Genomic DNA, 19,889 nt, shown 5'->3' on the forward strand with positions numbered 1-19,889 from the left:
ATCAAAACAACCTTGTCTCGGGGTTTAACTGCAGGTCATCCCACATCTAACAGGGGAGTACCTAGGTACAAGGCTCACTGAATCTGGTTTCCACAAGGGGGCAGTAGTGGCCATGCGGTGAATAACTGGGTTCCTGCCACTTGCAGAGGAGACCCCGATGGGGTTTCCAGTTCCTGGTTTGGGCCTCTGATCAGTGTGGGCACCTGGGGAGTGACTAGCAGACGGCAGTTCAATCTCTCTAATAAATTTTTAAAAATAAAGAATCTTACTTTGAGTTCAAGTTCCCCCCAATGTTCAGGGGTACCCTTCTATGTTCCATTCTGAAAAGATGCGTCTGATTCCTGTGCCGAAGTAAGGCCGTCAAAGGGCAAGGGTGGCTGCTGGCCAGTGCCAGGGTGGACGCCGGGGCTTGGGCAGCTCAGCTGGTGCCACCCTGTCAGCGAGAGCTACTGGGTCAGAAACGGGAACAAGCCCTGAGTGGAGGCACCCAGCTGGGCTGCAGCCAGTTAGGGCATGACCTTGGCACCGTGTCTCCAGGCTGTGATACCAAGTGGAAGATTCCTGACAATTTAGAAACTTGCCATGCACCCGGGCTGCTCTCTGAGCCTGGACCCAACCCACGGATATTATGGAAAGCCAAGACGTGCGGCTTCCCCACACTCCTCCAATTCTGAAATTCAGGCTCTCAGGGGCTGCCTGGGGACCTCGGTGCCCCTCAGCCACGGGTCCTCGCCAGGCTGCTAGCCACACCTTGCACCAGCTGGGTGACCCGTGTGTAGAACCCAGGGGTCCCCCACTTCACACAACCCCAGCACAGAGTTTAGGGAGGACGGTGTGTCCGGGGGGAGGCGGGGAAAGGGGCAAGTGCATGAGGCCAAGTGTCAGCACTGAACAGGGCAGCTAGCCCCAGCAGGGACCCGAGCATTGAGGCTTGGGGACAAGGCCTCTGTGACAGCAAGACAGAGGGAGGAAGCCTGGGACCTTGGGTTCCGTGCAGGAAGGCACGGGACAAGGGGGAGGTCCGCGAGGAGGCCCAGTGCTCCGCAGACCGCCGCAATGGCCAATTCCTGCTCACGTATCTGACACGGCACTGGGGCTCCTGGCAGAGGGACGTGTGGCATGGCCACAGCCAGCAAAAAGGGACATTCTGGGCCTGGCAGCGTGGCCTAGCAGCTAAAGTCCTCGCATTGAACACCCCGGGATGCCATATGGGCACCCGTTCTAATCCCGGCAGCTCCACTTCCCATCCAGCTCCCTGCTTGTGGCCTGGGAAAGCAGTCGAGGACAGCCTTGGGACCCTGCACCCGCGTGGGAGACCTGGAAGAAGTTCCTGGATCCTGGCTTCAGATCGGCATAGCATCGACCGTTGCGCTCACTTGGGGAGTAAATCATCGGACGGAAGACCTTCCTCTCTGTCTCTCCTCTCTGTATATCTGACTTTCCAATAAATAAATCAATCTTTAAAACTAACTAAATAAATAAATGATTTTTTTTTAAGGGACATTCCTCAGACGGTGTTACTGGTGAAAACTCCCGGCCTCAGTTGGGTTTCTAGGCAGTCACGGGCTTCCTGGCTGGCCGCCACCCTGCTGCACAGCTCCCCAAGTCGCAGCATTCTCCCACAGAGAGAATGCCCTTCTAGGATGGCCAAGGTTCCCAAGCCCTTCCAGCCCCCGCTCTGCTAAGATCCAATGAGACAGCACAAGAACAGCACTGAAGAGCCAAAAAAGAACTTCACTGAGGACGTTTTTAAAGTGAAATAGGGTCCAGCGCAGTAGCCTAGTGGCTACAGTCTTATCTTCTGGAGCAGATGCCATGAGCCCCTCACGGGGACACGAGCCCTATCTCACCTTCTTAACCCCCAGCGCCTAAGCCCTCACACGGCACAGGGTCCCGGCGTCCAGGCTGCCTGGACACTCCGCCCGTGTGGCCTGGTCCTCCCACCAGGACGTCATTGAGGACGGGGACTGGCATGACGCCACAGCCTCCTCTGCAATCCTGGGTGATCCCGGGCACAGACTTGGCACCACACGTCGGCAGGTCATGCCCTCTGTCAGCCTGTGCGACATGCCACACCCACATGCAGACATGGCGGTGCCACGTGGACCATGCATCCTACTCAGTGCTGACCACAGCGCTGGCTCAGGTCACTCACTGAAAAGGCCGAGGGGAGGGCAGGGGCGAGGCAGGGTGACCCCTGCCAGTCGTCCTTGGGCACACAGACCACATGGGACAGAGACCACGGGGGAAAGTGCCCAAGAGCTGCTTGGAGCCCTCTTGGATTCTATTACATGGCATCTGTTCAACCAACTTTGCAGAAGAGCCCGGCCTGGGAAGGCAGGAAGTGGGCAGGCTGGGCAGAGGCGCACCACCACAGTACCCAGTCCTAGTGTGGGCAAAACAGAGCAGCTCGTGCCAAAGAGCCCAGGGCCACACCTTCAATGCCCAACATACCTGCCTGCCCACGGCTACTGAGGCCTTAGCACAGTCCAGGAAACAGCCATCATTTAACTTTGCTGAAATGCCTAACAAATACCAAGACACACAGTTTCATCCCAAGATTACTGTCCGGACACGACCATCTGGCAGGACCATCCGGCAGGACCATCCGGCAGGACCATCAGGCCAACACCAGACTAAACGCTAGGCACCTGGGAAGGCTCCCACACAGGCGCCCTGCAATGGGAGAACTCTGAACCAGGCTGGGGTCAGGCTGCCTGGCCCAAAGGCAGCTCCGGCACCCCCGAGCTGTTTCACTGAGCACAAACTCACCCGCTCCTCCACACACATGTGCCACGGACTGAGCCAGGGACTGAGGCCAGCCGGGGGCTAGGCGGTCGGCCACGCCGCTGACGACACAGCAGTCTGCTTCCTTAACCAGAGGACAGGACTGGTGGTGTGCCCACCACGTGAGACCACCCTGCCAGTCAGATTCAGGGTGTACCCTGTAACATGCAGACAGCGCTGGCACCTGCCGTGTCGCTGCCACCACGTCACCCTCCTCACCACCACTGGGCAAAACCAAAAGAGCCAGGCACGTGGCATGGCGTTTAGGCTACATCTTCAGGGTGCTCAGGTTTAAGTCCCGGTTCCGGCTGAGATGCACCTGACCAGGGGATGGAAGCTGCTGACTCCAGCTCCGCGTTCTTGCCACGCAGGAGGCCCGGACCGAGGCCTGGCTCCCAGCCTCCTCCTGGCCGGGCCCTGCCTGCTGCAAGAGGCGCAGTGAATCAGGGAATGGATGATTGTTCTTTCTACCTTTCAAATAAAGTTAAAAATAAATTTGTGAAAAACTAAAATAAATATCATTGTGAAACCAACTTAAGATAAAAATCAAGCCCTGGACCTGGCCCATCTTATTTGAAAAAAAAAGACTTTTGAGACAGAAAATGGAGTAAGGACAAAGATGGAGAGACACCTCTCACAGACTGTTCAGTGAAGACATCGTCTTTAAAAACTAAAAAAAGAAGAAGCCTTTATTTCTGTATTTGAAGACAGGAGCGAGCCACAGGCCTTCCCTCTGCGGGCTCAGTCCTCAAAGGTCGCAGAGCTCGCTGCTGAGCCAGGGCAAAGCCAGAGCTTCTCCCCACCTTCCACACCTCCCACACCTCCCACACCTCCCACACTCCCACACCTCCCATACCTCCCACACTCCCACACTCCCACACTCCCACACCTCCCATACCTCCCACACGCAGACAGGCCCAAGGATTTACATCATCATCTGCTGCTTTTCCAAGCGCAGCACGGAGCTGGGCCAGCGCTGTAGCAGAGCAGGCTAACCTGCTGGGTGGTAGGTGGGCGCTTCGGTCCCTGTCTCTTGGCTTCAGCCCAGCTCGGTCATTCTGATACAGCCATTTGGAGGGGCAGGAGATGGAATATTTCTGTTTTTCTCTCTTGCTGTTTCTCAGCCTTAAAGAGTACGGTAGCCACCATGGCATAGCAAATTAAACCTCCACCTATGGTGCCAGTATCCCAAATGGGTGCTGACTCATGTCCCAGCTGCTCATGCTATGGAGGCCAGCTCATGGCTGCACACTTCCCATCCAGCTCCCTGCTTGTGGCCTGGGAAAGCAGCAGAGAATGGCCCAAACGCTTGGACCCTGCACACATGGGAGACCCGGACAAGCTCCCAGCTCCAGGCTTTTGGGCCTGGCCAGGTCTAGCCGCTGAAGCCATCTGGGGAGTGACCTCTGTGTCCCTGCTTCTCTTTCTGTAACTCCGCCCTTCAAATTAAAAAAATAAATAAATTCTTTTTAAGGTTTATTTTTTATTGGAAAGGCAGGTTTACAGAGAGAAGGAGAGATATTGAGAAAGATCTTATGTCTGCTGGTTCACTCCCCAAGTGGCTGCAATGGCTAGAGCTGAGCCGATCAGAAGCCAGGAGCTTCTTCTGGGTCTCCCATGTGGGTGCAGGGTCCCAAGCATTGGGCCGTCCCCCAACTGTTTTTCCAGACTACAAGCAGGGAGCTGGATGGGAAGCAGAGCTGTTGAGACATGAACCGGCGCCCATGAGGGATCCCAGTGGTTGCAGGGTGAGGATTTAGCCACCAGGCTATCACACCAGGCCCATAGATCTTTTTAAAAAATGCATAAAATATGTATGGAACCACTTAAAAACATACGTTACACAATCTCACCAAAACAATCTACACAGCACGGCATACAAGCGTGCCCATGGATGGCAAGATGCCCCCACAGCCACCGCAGGCCACGACAGTGCAGCTGTCACATGTGCACGTGTGAGCCTCATGTGTGCTCTGCCACTCGCAGACACCGAGCCACCTGACAATCCTTCCTTGGCACGAGGTGCCATGGCTATACTGACGCTCGGACACCTGCCGTCACCAACATGCCACACCACGCTCAAAGTGACGTTAAACCCGGGGGTAGAAAAACTGGCTACCAAAGGAAGCATGGCTGCTAGACAGACCTCTGGTCACAGTGCACAGGGCCACCCTCCTGCCTGGACACACCCCTGGTCACAGTGCACAGGGCCACCCTCCTGCCTGGACACACCCCTGGTCACAGGGCACGGGGCCACCCTCCTGTCTCCTGGGAGCTCTCTCTCAAATTCAGTGAGCAGAACCTGTGGGAGGTGTGGTTGGTGCCGCCCACACAGAGGCCGCACGCTGGAATGTGTACATGTCCTCGCGTGGAAGCAGGCACGGCTCACTGTTCACATCGAGCTCCCGTAGCAAGCGCACCCCCGCACCCTCGCCGTGCAGTGACGACCACACTGCTCTATTCGAGGCCGCGTGCTGTCTTCAGGAGCCTCGGCACGCGAAAGCTGCCCTTTGAGACTCAACTCCGCGTGCGGCGGGTGAAGCAGCAAGCACGGAAGCCCCCACGCACAGGTGCTGCTGTGGCCGGACGGGCGACAGCCGTGACGAGCCAGCACCCCTCCAGCGCCCTCCTCGGGGTCTGCGCTGTCAACACACATATCACGATCACAAGAAGGGACTTGTCAAACATTTATCAAAAATGTGACTGACGCGCAGAGTCCCCCTGCGTAGACTGCTCAACTCTTACCCGAGTCTCCACAGGGGACACACGCAGCCATGGCACCTTTGGCCGGCAGACCTCGGGCCTGCACCTGCTACACCGGGCTCCCCAGCTGTGATCTCACTACCGGGGGTCAGGAACATAACGGTGCGACTCAACTAAACACCTTGTCCTCAAGGGACAGACGGGCGTCGAGCTGTCTTGTCCATCTCTGCAGCTACGCCCACGATTCAGGGGGAAATGTGATGCCGGAGTGCCCCCCCAGCCCGCAGAGCGCCTCCCCCGCGTACCTGCAAAGCGCAGAGGCGTGTCCTTGTCCACGGCAATCAGCGGCGGGTCAAGCAACACTGTGTTGTCATTCTCCGTGACGATGCCATGGTACGTGGGCTCCAGCCACGGCTTGTGTTTGTTGACTGTGTTAAACAGAAGCAGGGAGAGAAAGAGGACAGACAAGCTTAGAGTGGTCACTCTAAAACGCACTGCCTTGGAGACACACACACACACCCATTACTGACAAGGGCAGAATTCACTAAGCTGGCAAGCAGCACTCCGGCTTTTGTTGCAAAGTTTGGTATCAAGACTCACCTGAGATGAAATTCTAGATTCTGGAGAAAAAAAAAATCACCAGGGCCCATGAAGCAACCAGGCGCCAGGCAGACACTGCTCTCGGCCAGGCATGTGGCGCTCGGCTCAGGCCACATTGGGGTGCTCACAGCTGTGAACAGCCTGGGCAAGTCCTAACTCCGTTTCCTATCCCATTTCCTGCGAGTGCACCTGGAGATACCAGCCCGCGAGCCTGGGCCCCGCCACCCACGTGGGATACCCGGACGGAGTTCCTGGCTCCTGGCTTCGGCCTGGCCCAGCCCTAACTGTAGGTGGGCATCTGAGCCCAGCTCGTTGACCGCCCTCTTGCTTCACCGGGGAGGTGGGCCCTCCCTTCCCCAGCGGCCTCAGCAGCCAGGGCTGTAGCTAGACTATCACACTGCACCCCGGGGTCTGTCAGGCGTGCCCAGCTGCCGCGCCCACACCCTGCTCTTCAACCGTTCCTTCCCTGCAGGTGTGCCCGCAGCTCTCAGCACCCCTGCGGGAGCCACCTGAACTGGGGGACTCTCCAAACCACCTGCAGGAAAAGGATGGCTGCAAGGCCCTTTCCCAAGTAATCTTGGGTTCCCTCCTGTGAGCTGCATCCACTGAGCAGGCTCTCCGGACATAACCAGCATGTCCTGTGTCCCCTGGTCCCTTGCAGGCCACACACAGCATGGTGTTCCCTCAGACCATAGAGCCCATGGTCACCAGCCCAGTACGTGACATGCTCCAATGTGTCCACCACAAGGAAAGCACCCAGCGAGTGGCACTGATGCTCTACTGTCCTGCTCTGCTGGGCGATGGCAGGATGGTGTGCCCACCTGGGACAGGCACCTGGGCCTCACCTGCCTTCTCCCCAATGCAGAGGTCGGGCCAAGACAGGAAGGGGACAAAGACCAGAACCAAGCTGCCAGGCAAGTCCCCACTGTGGCCCATCCCCAGTGAAGCCCTGCCCTCACCGCAGGACAGGTGCAGGCCAGGGCAGCTGAACGTGGCAGCTCCAGCTGGCAGGACCAGGGCAGCACCAGGGAGATGGGACAAGGTGGTGCCCTGGGCCGAGAGCGCTGGCCAGGGAGAGGAAGGAGCTGGTGGCTGTGAGCCCAGGCTTTGGTGTGAGAAGCCGCATGGGCCACATGGCTGACCGCTCGAGCAGGTCACCAGCACGCAGGAATCACCTTCACAGATGCCATTTTCCCATCAACCACGCGATGAGGCAGGAACTGACCAACCGCTCCCAAGAACAGGCTCCAACCACACTGCAGCGTAGCAGCCGCAATGAGCTGCCGGCAACCACCACGCTCCAGACCAGTTCGTCTTGATGGTTTAAGGTCTGATTAATAAAACGCTCCATATGGGCTGGGTGGGCGTTATGGCTTAAGCCATCCACAGCACCAGATCACATACGGGCATCGGTTCAAGATCTGGCTGCTCTACTTTCCACCCAGCTATCTGCTAACACACCTGGGAAAGCAGCAGAGGATGGCCTAAGTCCTTGGGACCCTGAACTCCCACGGGAGACCCCAAAGCTCCTGACTTCAGACCAGCCTGGTTCTGGTCACTGGAGCCATCTGGGAAGCGAACCAGCAGATAAACATTCTCTAACTCCATCTTTCAAATAAATACATTTTTAAAAAACAAAAAAAATAAAAAGGTATGTGCAATGAACATAGAACCTGAAGACTGAGTATTTCAATGCGTGAACCTGCTGAGACTCGGGTCACCTTGCTGCCCCAGCTGAACCCCACGGGAGCGTGAGCGCCAAGGCAGGGCGCCTGGGCGGGGGGCCGCTCACCTGCAGAGCGCACCACCCATGGTGGCCCGCAAGGAAAAGCTGCAGCCCAGGACAGCCCAAGGCCCAAGGCGGGAGATCAGCTGGTGACCCCCACAGTGCCCGTTTTGCAATTCAAAACCTCTAAACCGTTCCTTTAACAAAGCCGGCTGAAGTCCAAAGCTGGATGCTTCAATATTTAATGAATGATATTTTTAATATTTCATTGCACTCAATTTGTAATCTAAAACCTTTACTGAAACAAGCGACTGCTGTCTGCAGCAGCTCCCTTTAGAAAGCCACAGAGAGACCACCAGCTGCACACCTAGAAGGGGCCGCGCAGCTCAGAGCTTCAGCACCGAGGGGCTGGTGCTGCAGCACAGCAGAGAAACCCACATGGGGATCCCATACGGGTGCCCGTTCGTGTCCTGGCTGCTCCCTTCCCATCCAGCTCCCTGCCTGTGGCCTGGGAGAGCAGTCGAGCAGGACCAAAGCCTTGGGACCCTGCACCCGCGGGGGAGAGTAGGGTGTGGCTGGGCTGCATGCTGACTGAGTGGGAGATCTTAGCCATTAGGAACTGAAGCTGCTTTGGGTATCATGCAAGAACGCAGCAGTCAACATCGGGGCTGGCTTCACTGGAGAAGGCCCAGGCAGAGCCCACGCAAGGCTGTGGGCAGCCACTCGAACTCTGCCCCTGGCTCCGACGTGCTGCGTGCTAACAAGTGCCGCATGTTAACACGCCATGACGTGTTTGCCGACATGTGCAGTACACTAACACACGCCACAGGCTAACATGTCATGTGCTAACACGTGCTGTGACAGGCGGCGAGCACGTGCCGTACGGTTACTGCTGGGAACACAAGGCTGCCAACGGTTCCCTTCCAATTCACTATCAGCAGAGACTGCCTAGTCTCACACAGGAATGTAATGTGCACCTCCTACCATTTTAACGCCTGGGTGGGTCAGCTAGAAACCCCAGATCCTGCTGGGAGTTTAGTTTGCAGATTCAGCTTTTAACGTGGTTCTCCTACGGGATCTGCAATTGGAGACTGCTGCCACCAGGTGGCGACAGTTGCCGCAGCATGCACACTGGCACAATGTGGTTGCTCAAACTCCCACCAGAGGACAAGGGTTTAGCACGGCGCCAGAGACTGCGGCGTCCAGGTGGCAGTGCCTAGGTGCGAGGCCTGGCTCCACCGTCCCGCTACCGCAGGTTCTAGGAAGCAGGAGGTGACAACTCATTAGCCACATCCCTGCCACCCCCAAGGAGACCAGCCCCAACCGCTGTGGGTGTCCCGAAAGCAAATCAGCTCTACCAAACCAAAAAGTAAGTGAATCACATACAGGTTTTTAGGAAAGGTTTATTTATTTCTATTGGAAAGGCAGATATACACAGAGAAGGAGATACAGAGAGATCTTCCACCTGCTGGTTCACTCCCTGAGCGGCCACAATGACCAGAGCTGAGGTGATCTGAAGCCAGGAAGCAGGAGCCTCTTGCAGGTCTCCCCCATGGGTGCAGGATCCCAAGGTTTTGGGCTGTCCAACTGTTCTCCCAGGCCACAGGCAGGGAGCTGGATGGGAAGGGAGCAGCCAGGATACAAACCAGTGCCCTATGGGATCCCAGCACATGCAAGGCAAGGACTTTAGCCCCAAGGCTACCACACCAGGCCCAATAAACAGATATTTTTAAAATTCTGCCACTTTGTCAGTAGGCCTTGTGTTAAAAATTGTATTAACAGGGGCCTAGCACAATCTGGGTCTTCCACAATCGGCAACATCCAGGCAGTTGAGCCATCAGCTGTGGATGTTCTCCCAAATGTTAGAAGGGAGCTGGGAGGGAAGTGAGCATCCCGGGCTGGGAGGGGAACCAGCGCTGAGGACAGCCCGGGCTCGGAGGGGAGCCAGCGCTGTGGACAGCCCGGGCTCGGAGGGGAACCAGCGCTGCAGTCAGCCCGGGCTCAGAGGGGCACCAGCGCTGCAGTCAGCCCGGGCTCGGAGGGGACCAGCGCTGTGGACAGCCCGGGCTCAGAGGGGCACCAGCGCTGCGGACAGCCCGGGCTCGGAGGGGAGCCAGCGCTGAGGACAGCCCGGGCTCGGAGGGGCACCAGCGCTGCAGTCAGCCCGGGCTCGGAGGGGCACCAGTGCTGTGGTCAGCCCGGGCTCGGAGGGGCACCAGCGCTGAGGACAGTGGCTTAAGCTGCGGCACTGCAGTGCCAGCCCCACACTACTGCTTCTTAACATCGGCAGGACGTTTTCTTCTTCAGCAAGCCTCGGGAACACGTCCAGCCATCTGGCTCCACAGGCGTGGATTCCTGCGTTAGAACTACGTCATCAGGGCCAGTGTCATGGCTCTGCAGGACAATCCCTCACCTTGCAAGCACCAGCACCCACATGGGCGTGGGTTCGTGTCCTGGGTGCTCTGCTTCCCACCCCAAGCCCTTAGGCCTCTGCACCCCTCATGTCAGCTCTTACCACTGCAGCCACTTCCATTCACCGGTTCCATCCCCAACCCCAAAGCCTGCAACGTGGGGCTGGGCAAGCCAGGAGCCAGGCACTTCATCCGCGTCTCCCACCTCGTGAGCCATCACCTGCTTCCTCAGAGACGGGACATGCGTATTCCAAGCAACATCTGGGCCTCCATGATGAGGTAGCTAACCCAAAGCGATTGCTCTTAGTAAGCCTGTTGAGAAGTGGGTTACTGATTCCAGAATGTTCCAACAGCCTTGTGTATGTGGAATAAACCCCGTCTCATTGTGGTATATATAGTATTGTTGTTTTTTCAATACACTGTTGCATTTGATTTGCTACTGTTTCCTCAAGAATTTCTTTGAAACAACTTTATTAATTTATTTTGAAAAATGTTTGCCACTGGAGGATGGGGCTTCAGTTCTTGGATTTGGCAGGACCAAGCCCCGGGAGCTCCAGGCAGCTGAGGTGTGAACTAGCGGGTAGCGGATCTTGCCATCTATTTCTCTCTCAATGAACTCATGTCAATATGTTTCAACTCCTTTTATTATCTGAAAATCCCACTGGCTTGAATGTGTGCAGTTTGTATTTTTAACATCGCCGGGCACTGAGTGCATGTGACTTCACACCCACGGACACGCTCTCACCAAGGCTTTAGCCGCGGGACTGGGCAGGAGGCGGCAGAGTCATAGTGCTATTTTGGAGAAATCAGGGTGTGATGATGTGCTTTTAAAAATTAGGATAAAAAAAGCCAAGTGGAATGCTGGTAAATCTGGCTTAAATATAGCAGCTCCGGCCCCAAGGGACAAACTCAGGGATCCGAGGTCTGTCATTTCGCAGACAGGCCCTTCTCCCAGCAAGGTCACGGCCCTCACAGATTGTGGGTTCCTCCAGGAGCCTGACAATAGCTGTCAACTTTCTCCCATCCCCCACCCAGAATGTAAAAAAATGTCGGGGTCGGGGGAGAGTGGTGAGGGGAATATTGGTGTTTCCAGCACAGAAGCCAGTCCAGGTGCAAAACGACCCAGGTTCCTGTGGCTGGTGCCCAGAACCCGTGTCTTCCCCTGGGACATCAATGTGAGCAGGCACAGAGCCAAGCGTTACGTCCTTCACACCTACAGCCCCTCCTGCCACCTGGGGAGAGACCAGGAAACACACGCAGTCGGAGCCGGCACCTCTGCCACAGGACTGAGAGAGGCCAAGAGGGGCCAGCAGGGGTGGAGGTGTGCGAGCTGCTTCAGCATGAGAGGTGAGTCAGTGTGCGAGGTGAGTTGGTGTACAAGGCATGTCGGTGTGCAAGGCGTTTCGGTGTGCAAGGCGTGTCAGTGTGTGAGGCGCGTCGGTGTGCGAGGTGTGTCCGTCTGTATGGCACATCGGTGTGAGGCGTCTTGGTGTGCAAGGCGCGTCGGTGAGGCGTGTTGTCTGTAAGTGCATCAGTGTGAGAGGCGTGTCAGTGTGTGAGGTGTTGGTGTGCGAGACGTGTCGGTGCGTGAGTCATGTTAGTGTGCGAGGTGTGTCGTGTATATGGTGTGCAAGGTGTGGCAGTGTATGAGATGTGTTGGTGTGCAAGGCGCGTCGGTGTGAGAGGTGAGTTGGTGTACAAGGCTCACTGGTTGTGAGACGAGCCAGATGTGCAAGACACACCGAATATGCAAGACTGCCTGGTGTGTGAGACGCGCCGGGCATGCGAGACATGCTGGGCACAGGAACCCACACTCGGCAGGCACTCCCTGGGCACCCACGGGCGGCTGTCGGCTTTAATCTCATACCAGCAGGAACACATGTCTATTTCAAACAAGTCAGTGACGTTTAAAAAAAAAATCTATCACCAAGGTGATACTTTATTTACCAATTACCTTAATGTATTCACAAAACTTCTAGTAAGCACAGAAAAACATGCTGGCGGGGCAGGAAGTGTGGAAGTTACTCCCAATTTCAATGCCTTTTTACCGAATAGTGACTGGCCCCCACAAAGCTGACGGGCCAGCCACCACCCAGAACCCAAGCAGCAAGTTCAACAGCACCGCAAGCTGCCAGTCTCTGCTGGCCTTCACAGCAACTCTCCTGGGCACGGCAGGTGCCTGTGCTTGTTGCAGGTTTTGTTTGCCATTTGTTTGCTTGTTTGAAAGGCAGAGGGACAGCAAAGGGCAGAGAGACTCCCCCACCCTCTGATTCGCTCCCCAAATGGCTGCACAGTCAGGGGCTCGGTCAAGCTGAATCCAGGAGCTACAGGCTCCACCTGACTCCCAGGTAGGTGGGCAGGGCGAGCACAGGCTCGGGCAGCCATCCTGTGCTGCTTCCCAGGCGTGTCAGCAGGCAGCTGGATGGGAAGTGGACACACGCACAGGGGGCTTTACCGGCCACGCCACAACACCAGCCCGGCAGCCGTTCAACGTCACAGATGTGACGCACAGCCAGCCCTGCATGGGAGCCTCACCTCCAGCTACAACCAAGAGGGCTTCTAGAGGCAAACGCTTCACACGTGCCAGGTCACTCACTGGGGCCATGGCTGCCACCGCAGGAGACACCAAGCGGCAGCACTCCGCGGTCACAGCAACCCACGTGCCCAGGACACAAGCCCCTGCCCCAGTTGAGCAGCCAGGTCCTTCACCACAGCGCCCGCTGGCAGAGCAGGTGCAGAGCCAGCAGGGCGCCAGGCAGGGCCAGCGCTCTGTAACCCATGCAACGGCCACCGACGCACGTGAGGTCTTCAAGAATTACACCTATGTATTAACTCTATTTCCCCAAAACTCTCAAAATTTGCAATTATGCATTCAGTAGGGGAACCTGTGGAGGAAAAATGGGCCAGGGAAGGCGGGTGTTGGGCACAGCAGCTAAGCTGCCCCCTGGGATACCAGCACCCTGGATGAGTGCCTGGGGGAGTGGCCTCCTGCAGCCCCCGCTGATCCCTGCCTCCCAGGCACGGACCCAGACAGAGTTCTGGCTCCTTGGCTTCAGATTGGCGCAGCCCTGGAGTCAGAGCAGAGGATCTCTCTCTCACACAGTTAATTCTGCTTTTCAAATGAATGCTGGATGAATAATAAAGCTCTAAAGGAGGAGGCGAGGGCCTGGCACAATGGCTCAATTGGCTAATCTGCTCTCTTTAAGTGACAGGATCCCATTTGGGTACTGCTTCATGCATGTTCTGGCTGCTCCACTTCCCATTCCAGCTCCCTGCTTGTGGCCTGGAAAAGCAGTCGAGGATGACCCAAAGCATTGGGACCCTGCACCCATATGGGAGGCCTGGAGGAGGTTCCTGGCTCCTGGCTTTGGATCGGCTCAGCACAATAGTTGCAGTCACTTGGGGAGTGAACCAACAGACAGAAGATCTTTCTCTGTCTCTCCTCCTCTCTGTATATTTGACTTTGCAATAAAAAATAAATAAATCTTAAAAATAGGGCCTGGCAGCGTGGCCTAGCGGCTAAAGTCCTCGCATTGAACATCCCAGGATCCCATATGGGCGCCGGTTCTAATCCCAGCAGCTCCACTTCCCTTCCAGCTCCCTGCTTTATGGCCTGGGAAAGCAGTCAAGGATGGCCCAAAGCTTTGGGACCCTGCACCCGTGTGGGAGACCTGGAAGAAGTTCCTGGCTCCTGGCTTCGGATCGGCATAGCATTGGCCGTTGTGCTCACTTGGGGAGTGAATCATTGGACGGAAGATCTTTGTCTCTGTCTCTCCTCCTCCCTGTATATTTGACTTTCCAATAAAAAATAAATAAATCTTTAAAAAAAAAAGTTTTAAAAATAAAATCCTGTCTTGGGGCGGCGTGCTGTGTACAGGATGTTGTCAGCAGGGCCAGCAAGGGACTGCTCAGGATCTCTGCATCGCATGTGAGTCTTGGCTGCTCCACTTACAAGCCAAGCTGCGCCTCGAGAAAGTGCCACAGCGAGCAAAGCCACGTGTCTGGCGCCTGCCACACCCACAGGCACAGGGTTCCTGGCCCCTGCCATACCCACGGACACAGGGTTCAAGGCCCCTGCCACACCCACGGGCACAGGGTTCAAGGCCCCTGCCACACCCACGGGCACAGGGTTCCTGGCGCCTGCCACACCCACGGACACAGGGTTCAAGGCCCCTGCCACACCCACGGACACAGGGTTCCAGGCCCCTGCCATGCCCATGGGCACAGGGTTCAAGGCCCCTGCCACACCCACAGACACAGGGTTCAAGGCACCTGCCACACCCACAGACACAGGGTTTAAGGCCCCTGCCACACCCACAGACACAGGGTTTAAGGCCCCCGCCACACCCACGGACACAGGGTTCCAGGCCCCTGCCACACCCACAGACACAGGGTTCAAGGCCCCTGCCATGCCCATGGGCACAGGGTTCCAGGCCCCTGCCACACCCACAGACACAGGGTTCAAGGCCCCTGCCACACCCACAGACACAGGGTTCCAGGCCCCTACCATGCCCATGGGCACAGGGTTCAAGGCGCCTACCACACCCATGGACACAGGGTTCAAGGCCCCTGCCACACTCACAGACACAGGGTTTAAGGCCGCTGCCACACCCACAGACACAGGGTTCCAGGCCCCTGCCATGCCCATGGGCACAGGGTTCCAGGCCCCTGCCACACCCACGGACACAGGGTTCAAGGCCCCTGCCATGCCCATGGGCACAGGGTTCCAGGCCCCTGCCATGCCCATGGGCACAGGGTTCCAGGCCCCTGCCACGCCCACAGACACAGGGTTCCAGGCCCCTGGCTCTGACCTAGCCCTCCCCAACCCTTTTGACCATCTGGGTAGGCAACCAGGGGATGAAAAGTCTCCTGTGTCTTTCCCTCTCTTTTCTCTCTGGAACTCTGCTGCCTTCCAAATAAATAAATCTTCCAAATAAATAAATCTTAAAAAAAAAAGGCAGCTGAGTGAATTATCTGTGAAATCGTATGCAGCATAAGAGGAACAAACGCACCACTGAGCCCTCCAAAACATCCCAGTGAGTGGGCAGCACACCTCAGGCCGTCGGCTAACACTCAATGCGAGTCAGCACTTCCCTGCAGTTCCCACTCGGCCACGTTATCAGCAGCCACAGACCTGGCCTGCCCTCTGCGTTCTTGCCCAGAGTCTACAAAGGACAGGGCGCTGTCCTGAGTCGTAACATAATAGTCCGGGGGCATGAGTGTGCTTTCCTGGGTTCCTGACCTTCACACACAATGGACAACTTCAGCACACACACACACACACAGAGTTCACAAAGGCCACACGGTATCCAGACCAGCTGACCGCCCTTCTCGATGCCAGGTTCTCCAGCTGTCGCCAGAAGCGCCGCCCTAACTGGGAGTGCCACGAAAGCTGCTCAGAAAAACTCTGGCTCTGTCCTGGCACACCCACGCTTTCACAACCTTACAGCACGGCTGCCGGCAAGACGGCAGCTTCCCCAGGGCGCTCCTGCTGAAGGAACACAGGGCACAGGGTGAGCAGCTGCTCAAGTGCCCAGACTCAGGACCTCTCAGAAGGTCCATCCATGTCTACCAGAACACAGAACCAGGGCGCTGGGGGCAACTCAGGCCCCACACCACAAAGGGAGCGCTTGGCCCGCGGGTGCTGCGCATTTTCAGTTCCAGGCCAGGGGACACTGAGGGCCTTGGCAACCTAGCGCCAACCTAGTGCCCTCGGGGAACCATCAACAGGCAGGACTAGAAAGTCACCTGCAGCTGGTAACATTATCCACCTTTGTCCTCTGAGAAGGCTGAGAGGGGGAACTGGACTGAGCTGGAGGGGTGACTACATCAGGTGTCATCTCTGCAGGGACAGCGGGGGTGTGGGGACCCTCCTCCAACTCTGGAAATGGGTTCTGAGACAAGAGCTGGGAGGGGCAGCGACACCTGCCGTCTGCCTGGGACCAAGGACGAGATGCTGAGCCAGGAACTAGACACCAGTAAAGATGGGGGGCCAGCAGCGCATTTAACTGACCACCTTGCACCCAGGTAGCCACAGGACAAGAACCTTGCAGAGCCAGGCACAGCCCTGTGAGCCCTTTAAAGGGCCTCCCCCTGGGTTCACTCTCTATAACCACCTGGTCAGACCTAAGCGTAACGGGAAGCTGCAAAGACCAGACAGAATGTGGGGTCAGGATTCAGAAGCGATCAACAGAATGGAGCAGAGGGCCACAAGCAGCAAGAGGAAACAGGATGGAGAAACGGCATAAACCTGTGCGAGAACAAACCGTGAGGGTTACAAAGGCGGGGGCCAGTCGCCAGCAGGTGGACAAGGAAAAGTCGGGGTGCCCAGGCCACATGGAGGGATCCCAGCTGCTCAAGAAAGAAACCAGGCAGGCTGGCAGTGAGCATGCCAATTATGTGGCACAGAGAAGGGTGGACAGAACGGGGGTGATGCGGGCAGGGGAGGAACAGGGACCATCCCTGCAGGTGGGAGCACAGACTGGCCACTGGCCCCCAAGTTCCGCTCCTAGAACAGCAGAAAGAGCTGGAAATAGATTCGAGGGCCAGGGCAGCAGCTGATGAGGCAACAACACCCTGGGGTCTCCACACCACGCCACCAAAGGGGAAGACACACTGTGGCTCCCGGGTGCATGGACCTCCAGACACGGGCGACACCAGGGCATGGCCCAGATGCAGTAGCCAGCCAAGCTCCCGCAACACGTCACCTCATTCACAGGAAACACCCAGAACAAGTGACTGCAGAGACCAAGGCAGAGGCTGGGGGAGACAAGAGGGGGGTGGGTAACAGCACGGGGAGCCATCTTGCCGTGAGGGATGTCTACACTCGCGTCCCCCATCAGAGTGTCTGGACCCATGCCCAGCCCCTCTGCTGACAATCCAGTTTCCTGCTAATGTGCAGCCCTGGGAGGTTGGCCCAAGCATGCCTGCCAGCCATGAGGGGCGCCCAGAAGCAGTCCTAGGCTCCTGGCTTTGGCCTGGCACAGCTCTGATTAACGTAGGCATTTGTGGAGTGAACCAACAGGTAGCTCTCTCTCCATCCGTTTCTCTGCTATGTAATAAATTGAAGGGCTGGTGCCATGGTACAGTGTACTACGCCTCTGCCTGTGGTACTGACATCCCATATGGGTGCCAGTTCAAATCCCGGCTGCTCCACTTCCCAACCAGCTCCCTGTTCATGACCTGGAAAAGCAGCTGAGCTCGGCCCAAAGCCTGGGGACCCTGCACCCATGTGGAAGACATGGAAGAAGCTCCTGGTTCCTTACTTCAGACCGGCTCAGCTCAAGCAGTTGCAGCCATGTGGGGAGCAAATCAGCAGAAGCAAGATCTTTCTCTCTCCTTCTCTCACAATAACTCTGCCTTTCAAACAAAAATAAGTAAATATTAAATTTTTTTAATTTTGAAAGAATTTTTTAAAGATTTATTTTTATTAAAAAGTCAGATACACAGAGAGGAAGAGAGACAGAAAGATATTCCGCCTGCTGATTCACTCCCCAAGTGGCTGCAACAGCCATGCTGAGCCAATCTGAAGCCAGGAGCCAGGAGCCTCCTCCAGATCTCTCACATGGGTACAGGGTCCCAAGGCGATGGGCCGTCCTCGACTGCTTTCCCAGGCCACAAGCAGGAAGCTGGATGGGAAGTGGAGCAACCAGGATAAGAACCGGTGCCCATACGGGATCCCGGTGTGTGCAAGGCGAGGACCTCAGCCAGTAGACTACCATGCTGTGCCCTAATAATTTTTTAAAAACATGAGTGTGAGGTTTTTCTCAGGGGTAACAGACATTTTGGACTCAGACAGGGGCAGGGACTGCTCAGCACAGGAGTTTATAAAATGCCCTTGAATGGCTATTTTAAAATACGTGGCAACTTCCGGTCCAGCACGTGAAGAGCCTGGAGAGCACCACTGTGACCTGACAGCAACAGATCGGGTCCACCGGGGGAGATGACGGCACGCGGCACGCGGCACGCGGCCGGCTCGTGGACACAAGGACCAACAACAGACTCACACCTTACAGAGCAGGAGCTTCTGGCAGCCAGGGCTGGGGCAGGACAGCCTGAACCACACTGCACGCAGCTGGCGCTCAGCACCCGCCCCTCCCACTTCCAGAATTCCAGCCTCAAAGCTCAATTCTGCTAATGGCTTCTTCTTAAGTTTGAAGATTTAAAAAAGGATTTAAGCGGTTGGCACTGAGGCACGGGGGCGTTAAGTGGCCATCTGCAACAAAGGCACCCAGTATCTGAGTGTTGGGTCACGTGCCGGTTGCTCTGCTTCCTCTCCAGCTCCCTGCCAACGAGCCAGGGAGGCCCTGGAGGAGGGCCACCCTGAGGGAGAGCGCTGGGCTCAGGGCTTCAGCCAGACCCAGCACCAGCCACTAACAGCTCTGAGCCAGTTTACGGCGAAGACTTCTGTCTCCTTGGTCCTTCTGTGTCTCTCTACCTTCCAAATAAATACATTTTAAAAAGAAAGATGTATTTATTTATATTGCAAAAGCAGATTGACAGAGAGGAGTGGCCGCAACAGCCAAAGCTGAGCCAAGACAGGAGCCAGGAGCTTTTCCCAGATCTGCTACACAGGTGCTTAGGCCGACCTCGACTGCTTTCCCAGGCCACAACCAGGGAGCTGATTAGAAATTGAACAGCTGGGACACGAACTGGTTCCCATAAAGGATCCCGGTGCATGAAAAGCAAGGATTAGCCACTGAGCCATCGTGTCAGGCTCTCAAATAAATAAACCTTAAAAAAAAAAAAAACAATTCATAAGACTCAAAGGCCCACTGGGGACCCAGGACCCACGCAACACTGGCCAGCTCCCCACTGTCCCCTGACAAGATGACACCTACAAGTACAGGCCCATGCATCCCATTTCCAACATAAAAGAAGATTCTGCCAGAAACCCCCAAAGAATGTTCAAAAACCTAAAGTGAACAGGGGCACAGGCTTATTATCCTGGTATTTAACAAAGCATTTCACAATGAAGTCAGCTATTTCACGTATCAGAAAGTACAGCAATTGAGCAAAACCAAAAACAAGACACCTCCTAAATAACTGAGCTGAACAGGGCGAGAGGGGGAAGGGGACTGGGCACAGGCAGCTCGGGACAGGTACATCCTGTACTGCGCTGCTTGAGGTCAAGTCCAGGCTCTCTGCATCCCACCCAGCTTCCTCCGGGTGCCTGCCCAGGGGTGCGACGGTGACGGTGCACGCACACGGGCTGCGGCTCTGCACATGGAGTCCACTGCCAGCTCCTCTCTGGCCCAGCCTTCAGTACTGCAGGCATGTGGGGTGTGAACTGCTGGGGGCACTGACCATTTCCTGCCCTGTGATTGGCCCTTTGCCCTGATTGGTGTGCCTTGGTGATCTTTAAGCTGACTGGACAAGTTTGACAGGTAAGCGGGGGGCTTGGCGGGGGAAGGGCTGGAGTGTAACGGACATAACGGACATAACGTTCACAACGGAAGATCGGAATAAAGCGCCTTGGAGACTCTCTCAAGTGCCGGGTGATTTCTTCCGCGGGACGGAAGGACCCCCGGTAGTGAACAGTGGAGCCAAGATTTCTCTCTGCCTTTCAAATAAAATGAAATTTATTTTTTTAAATCGTGATTTATTTCTTTTATCTCACTAAAGTACCAAGACGTTCAGATCTTGTGGAAAATTCAAGAAAG

At 56.2% G+C, this 19,889-nt stretch overlaps 1 protein-coding gene across 1 annotated transcript in view; it reads right to left on the reverse strand.

Moving 5' to 3' along the window:
* CLSTN1 (calsyntenin 1) overlaps nucleotides 1-19,889 on the reverse strand; it is a 51,559-nt gene that overhangs the window by 18,808 nt on the left and 12,862 nt on the right. The window contains exon 2 of the mRNA XM_040987872.1: nucleotides 5,796-5,918. Coding sequence (XP_040843806.1) covers nucleotides 5,796-5,918 — 123 coding nt within the window. The remainder of the gene's footprint in view (nucleotides 1-5,795; nucleotides 5,919-19,889) is intronic.

The sequence above is a fragment of the Ochotona curzoniae genome, unplaced genomic scaffold (genome assembly GCF_017591425.1).
Source record: "Ochotona curzoniae isolate NIBS_2020 unplaced genomic scaffold, NIBS_Ocur_1.0 contig_4792, whole genome shotgun sequence".
Lineage (NCBI taxonomy): Eukaryota > Metazoa > Chordata > Mammalia > Lagomorpha > Ochotonidae > Ochotona > Ochotona curzoniae.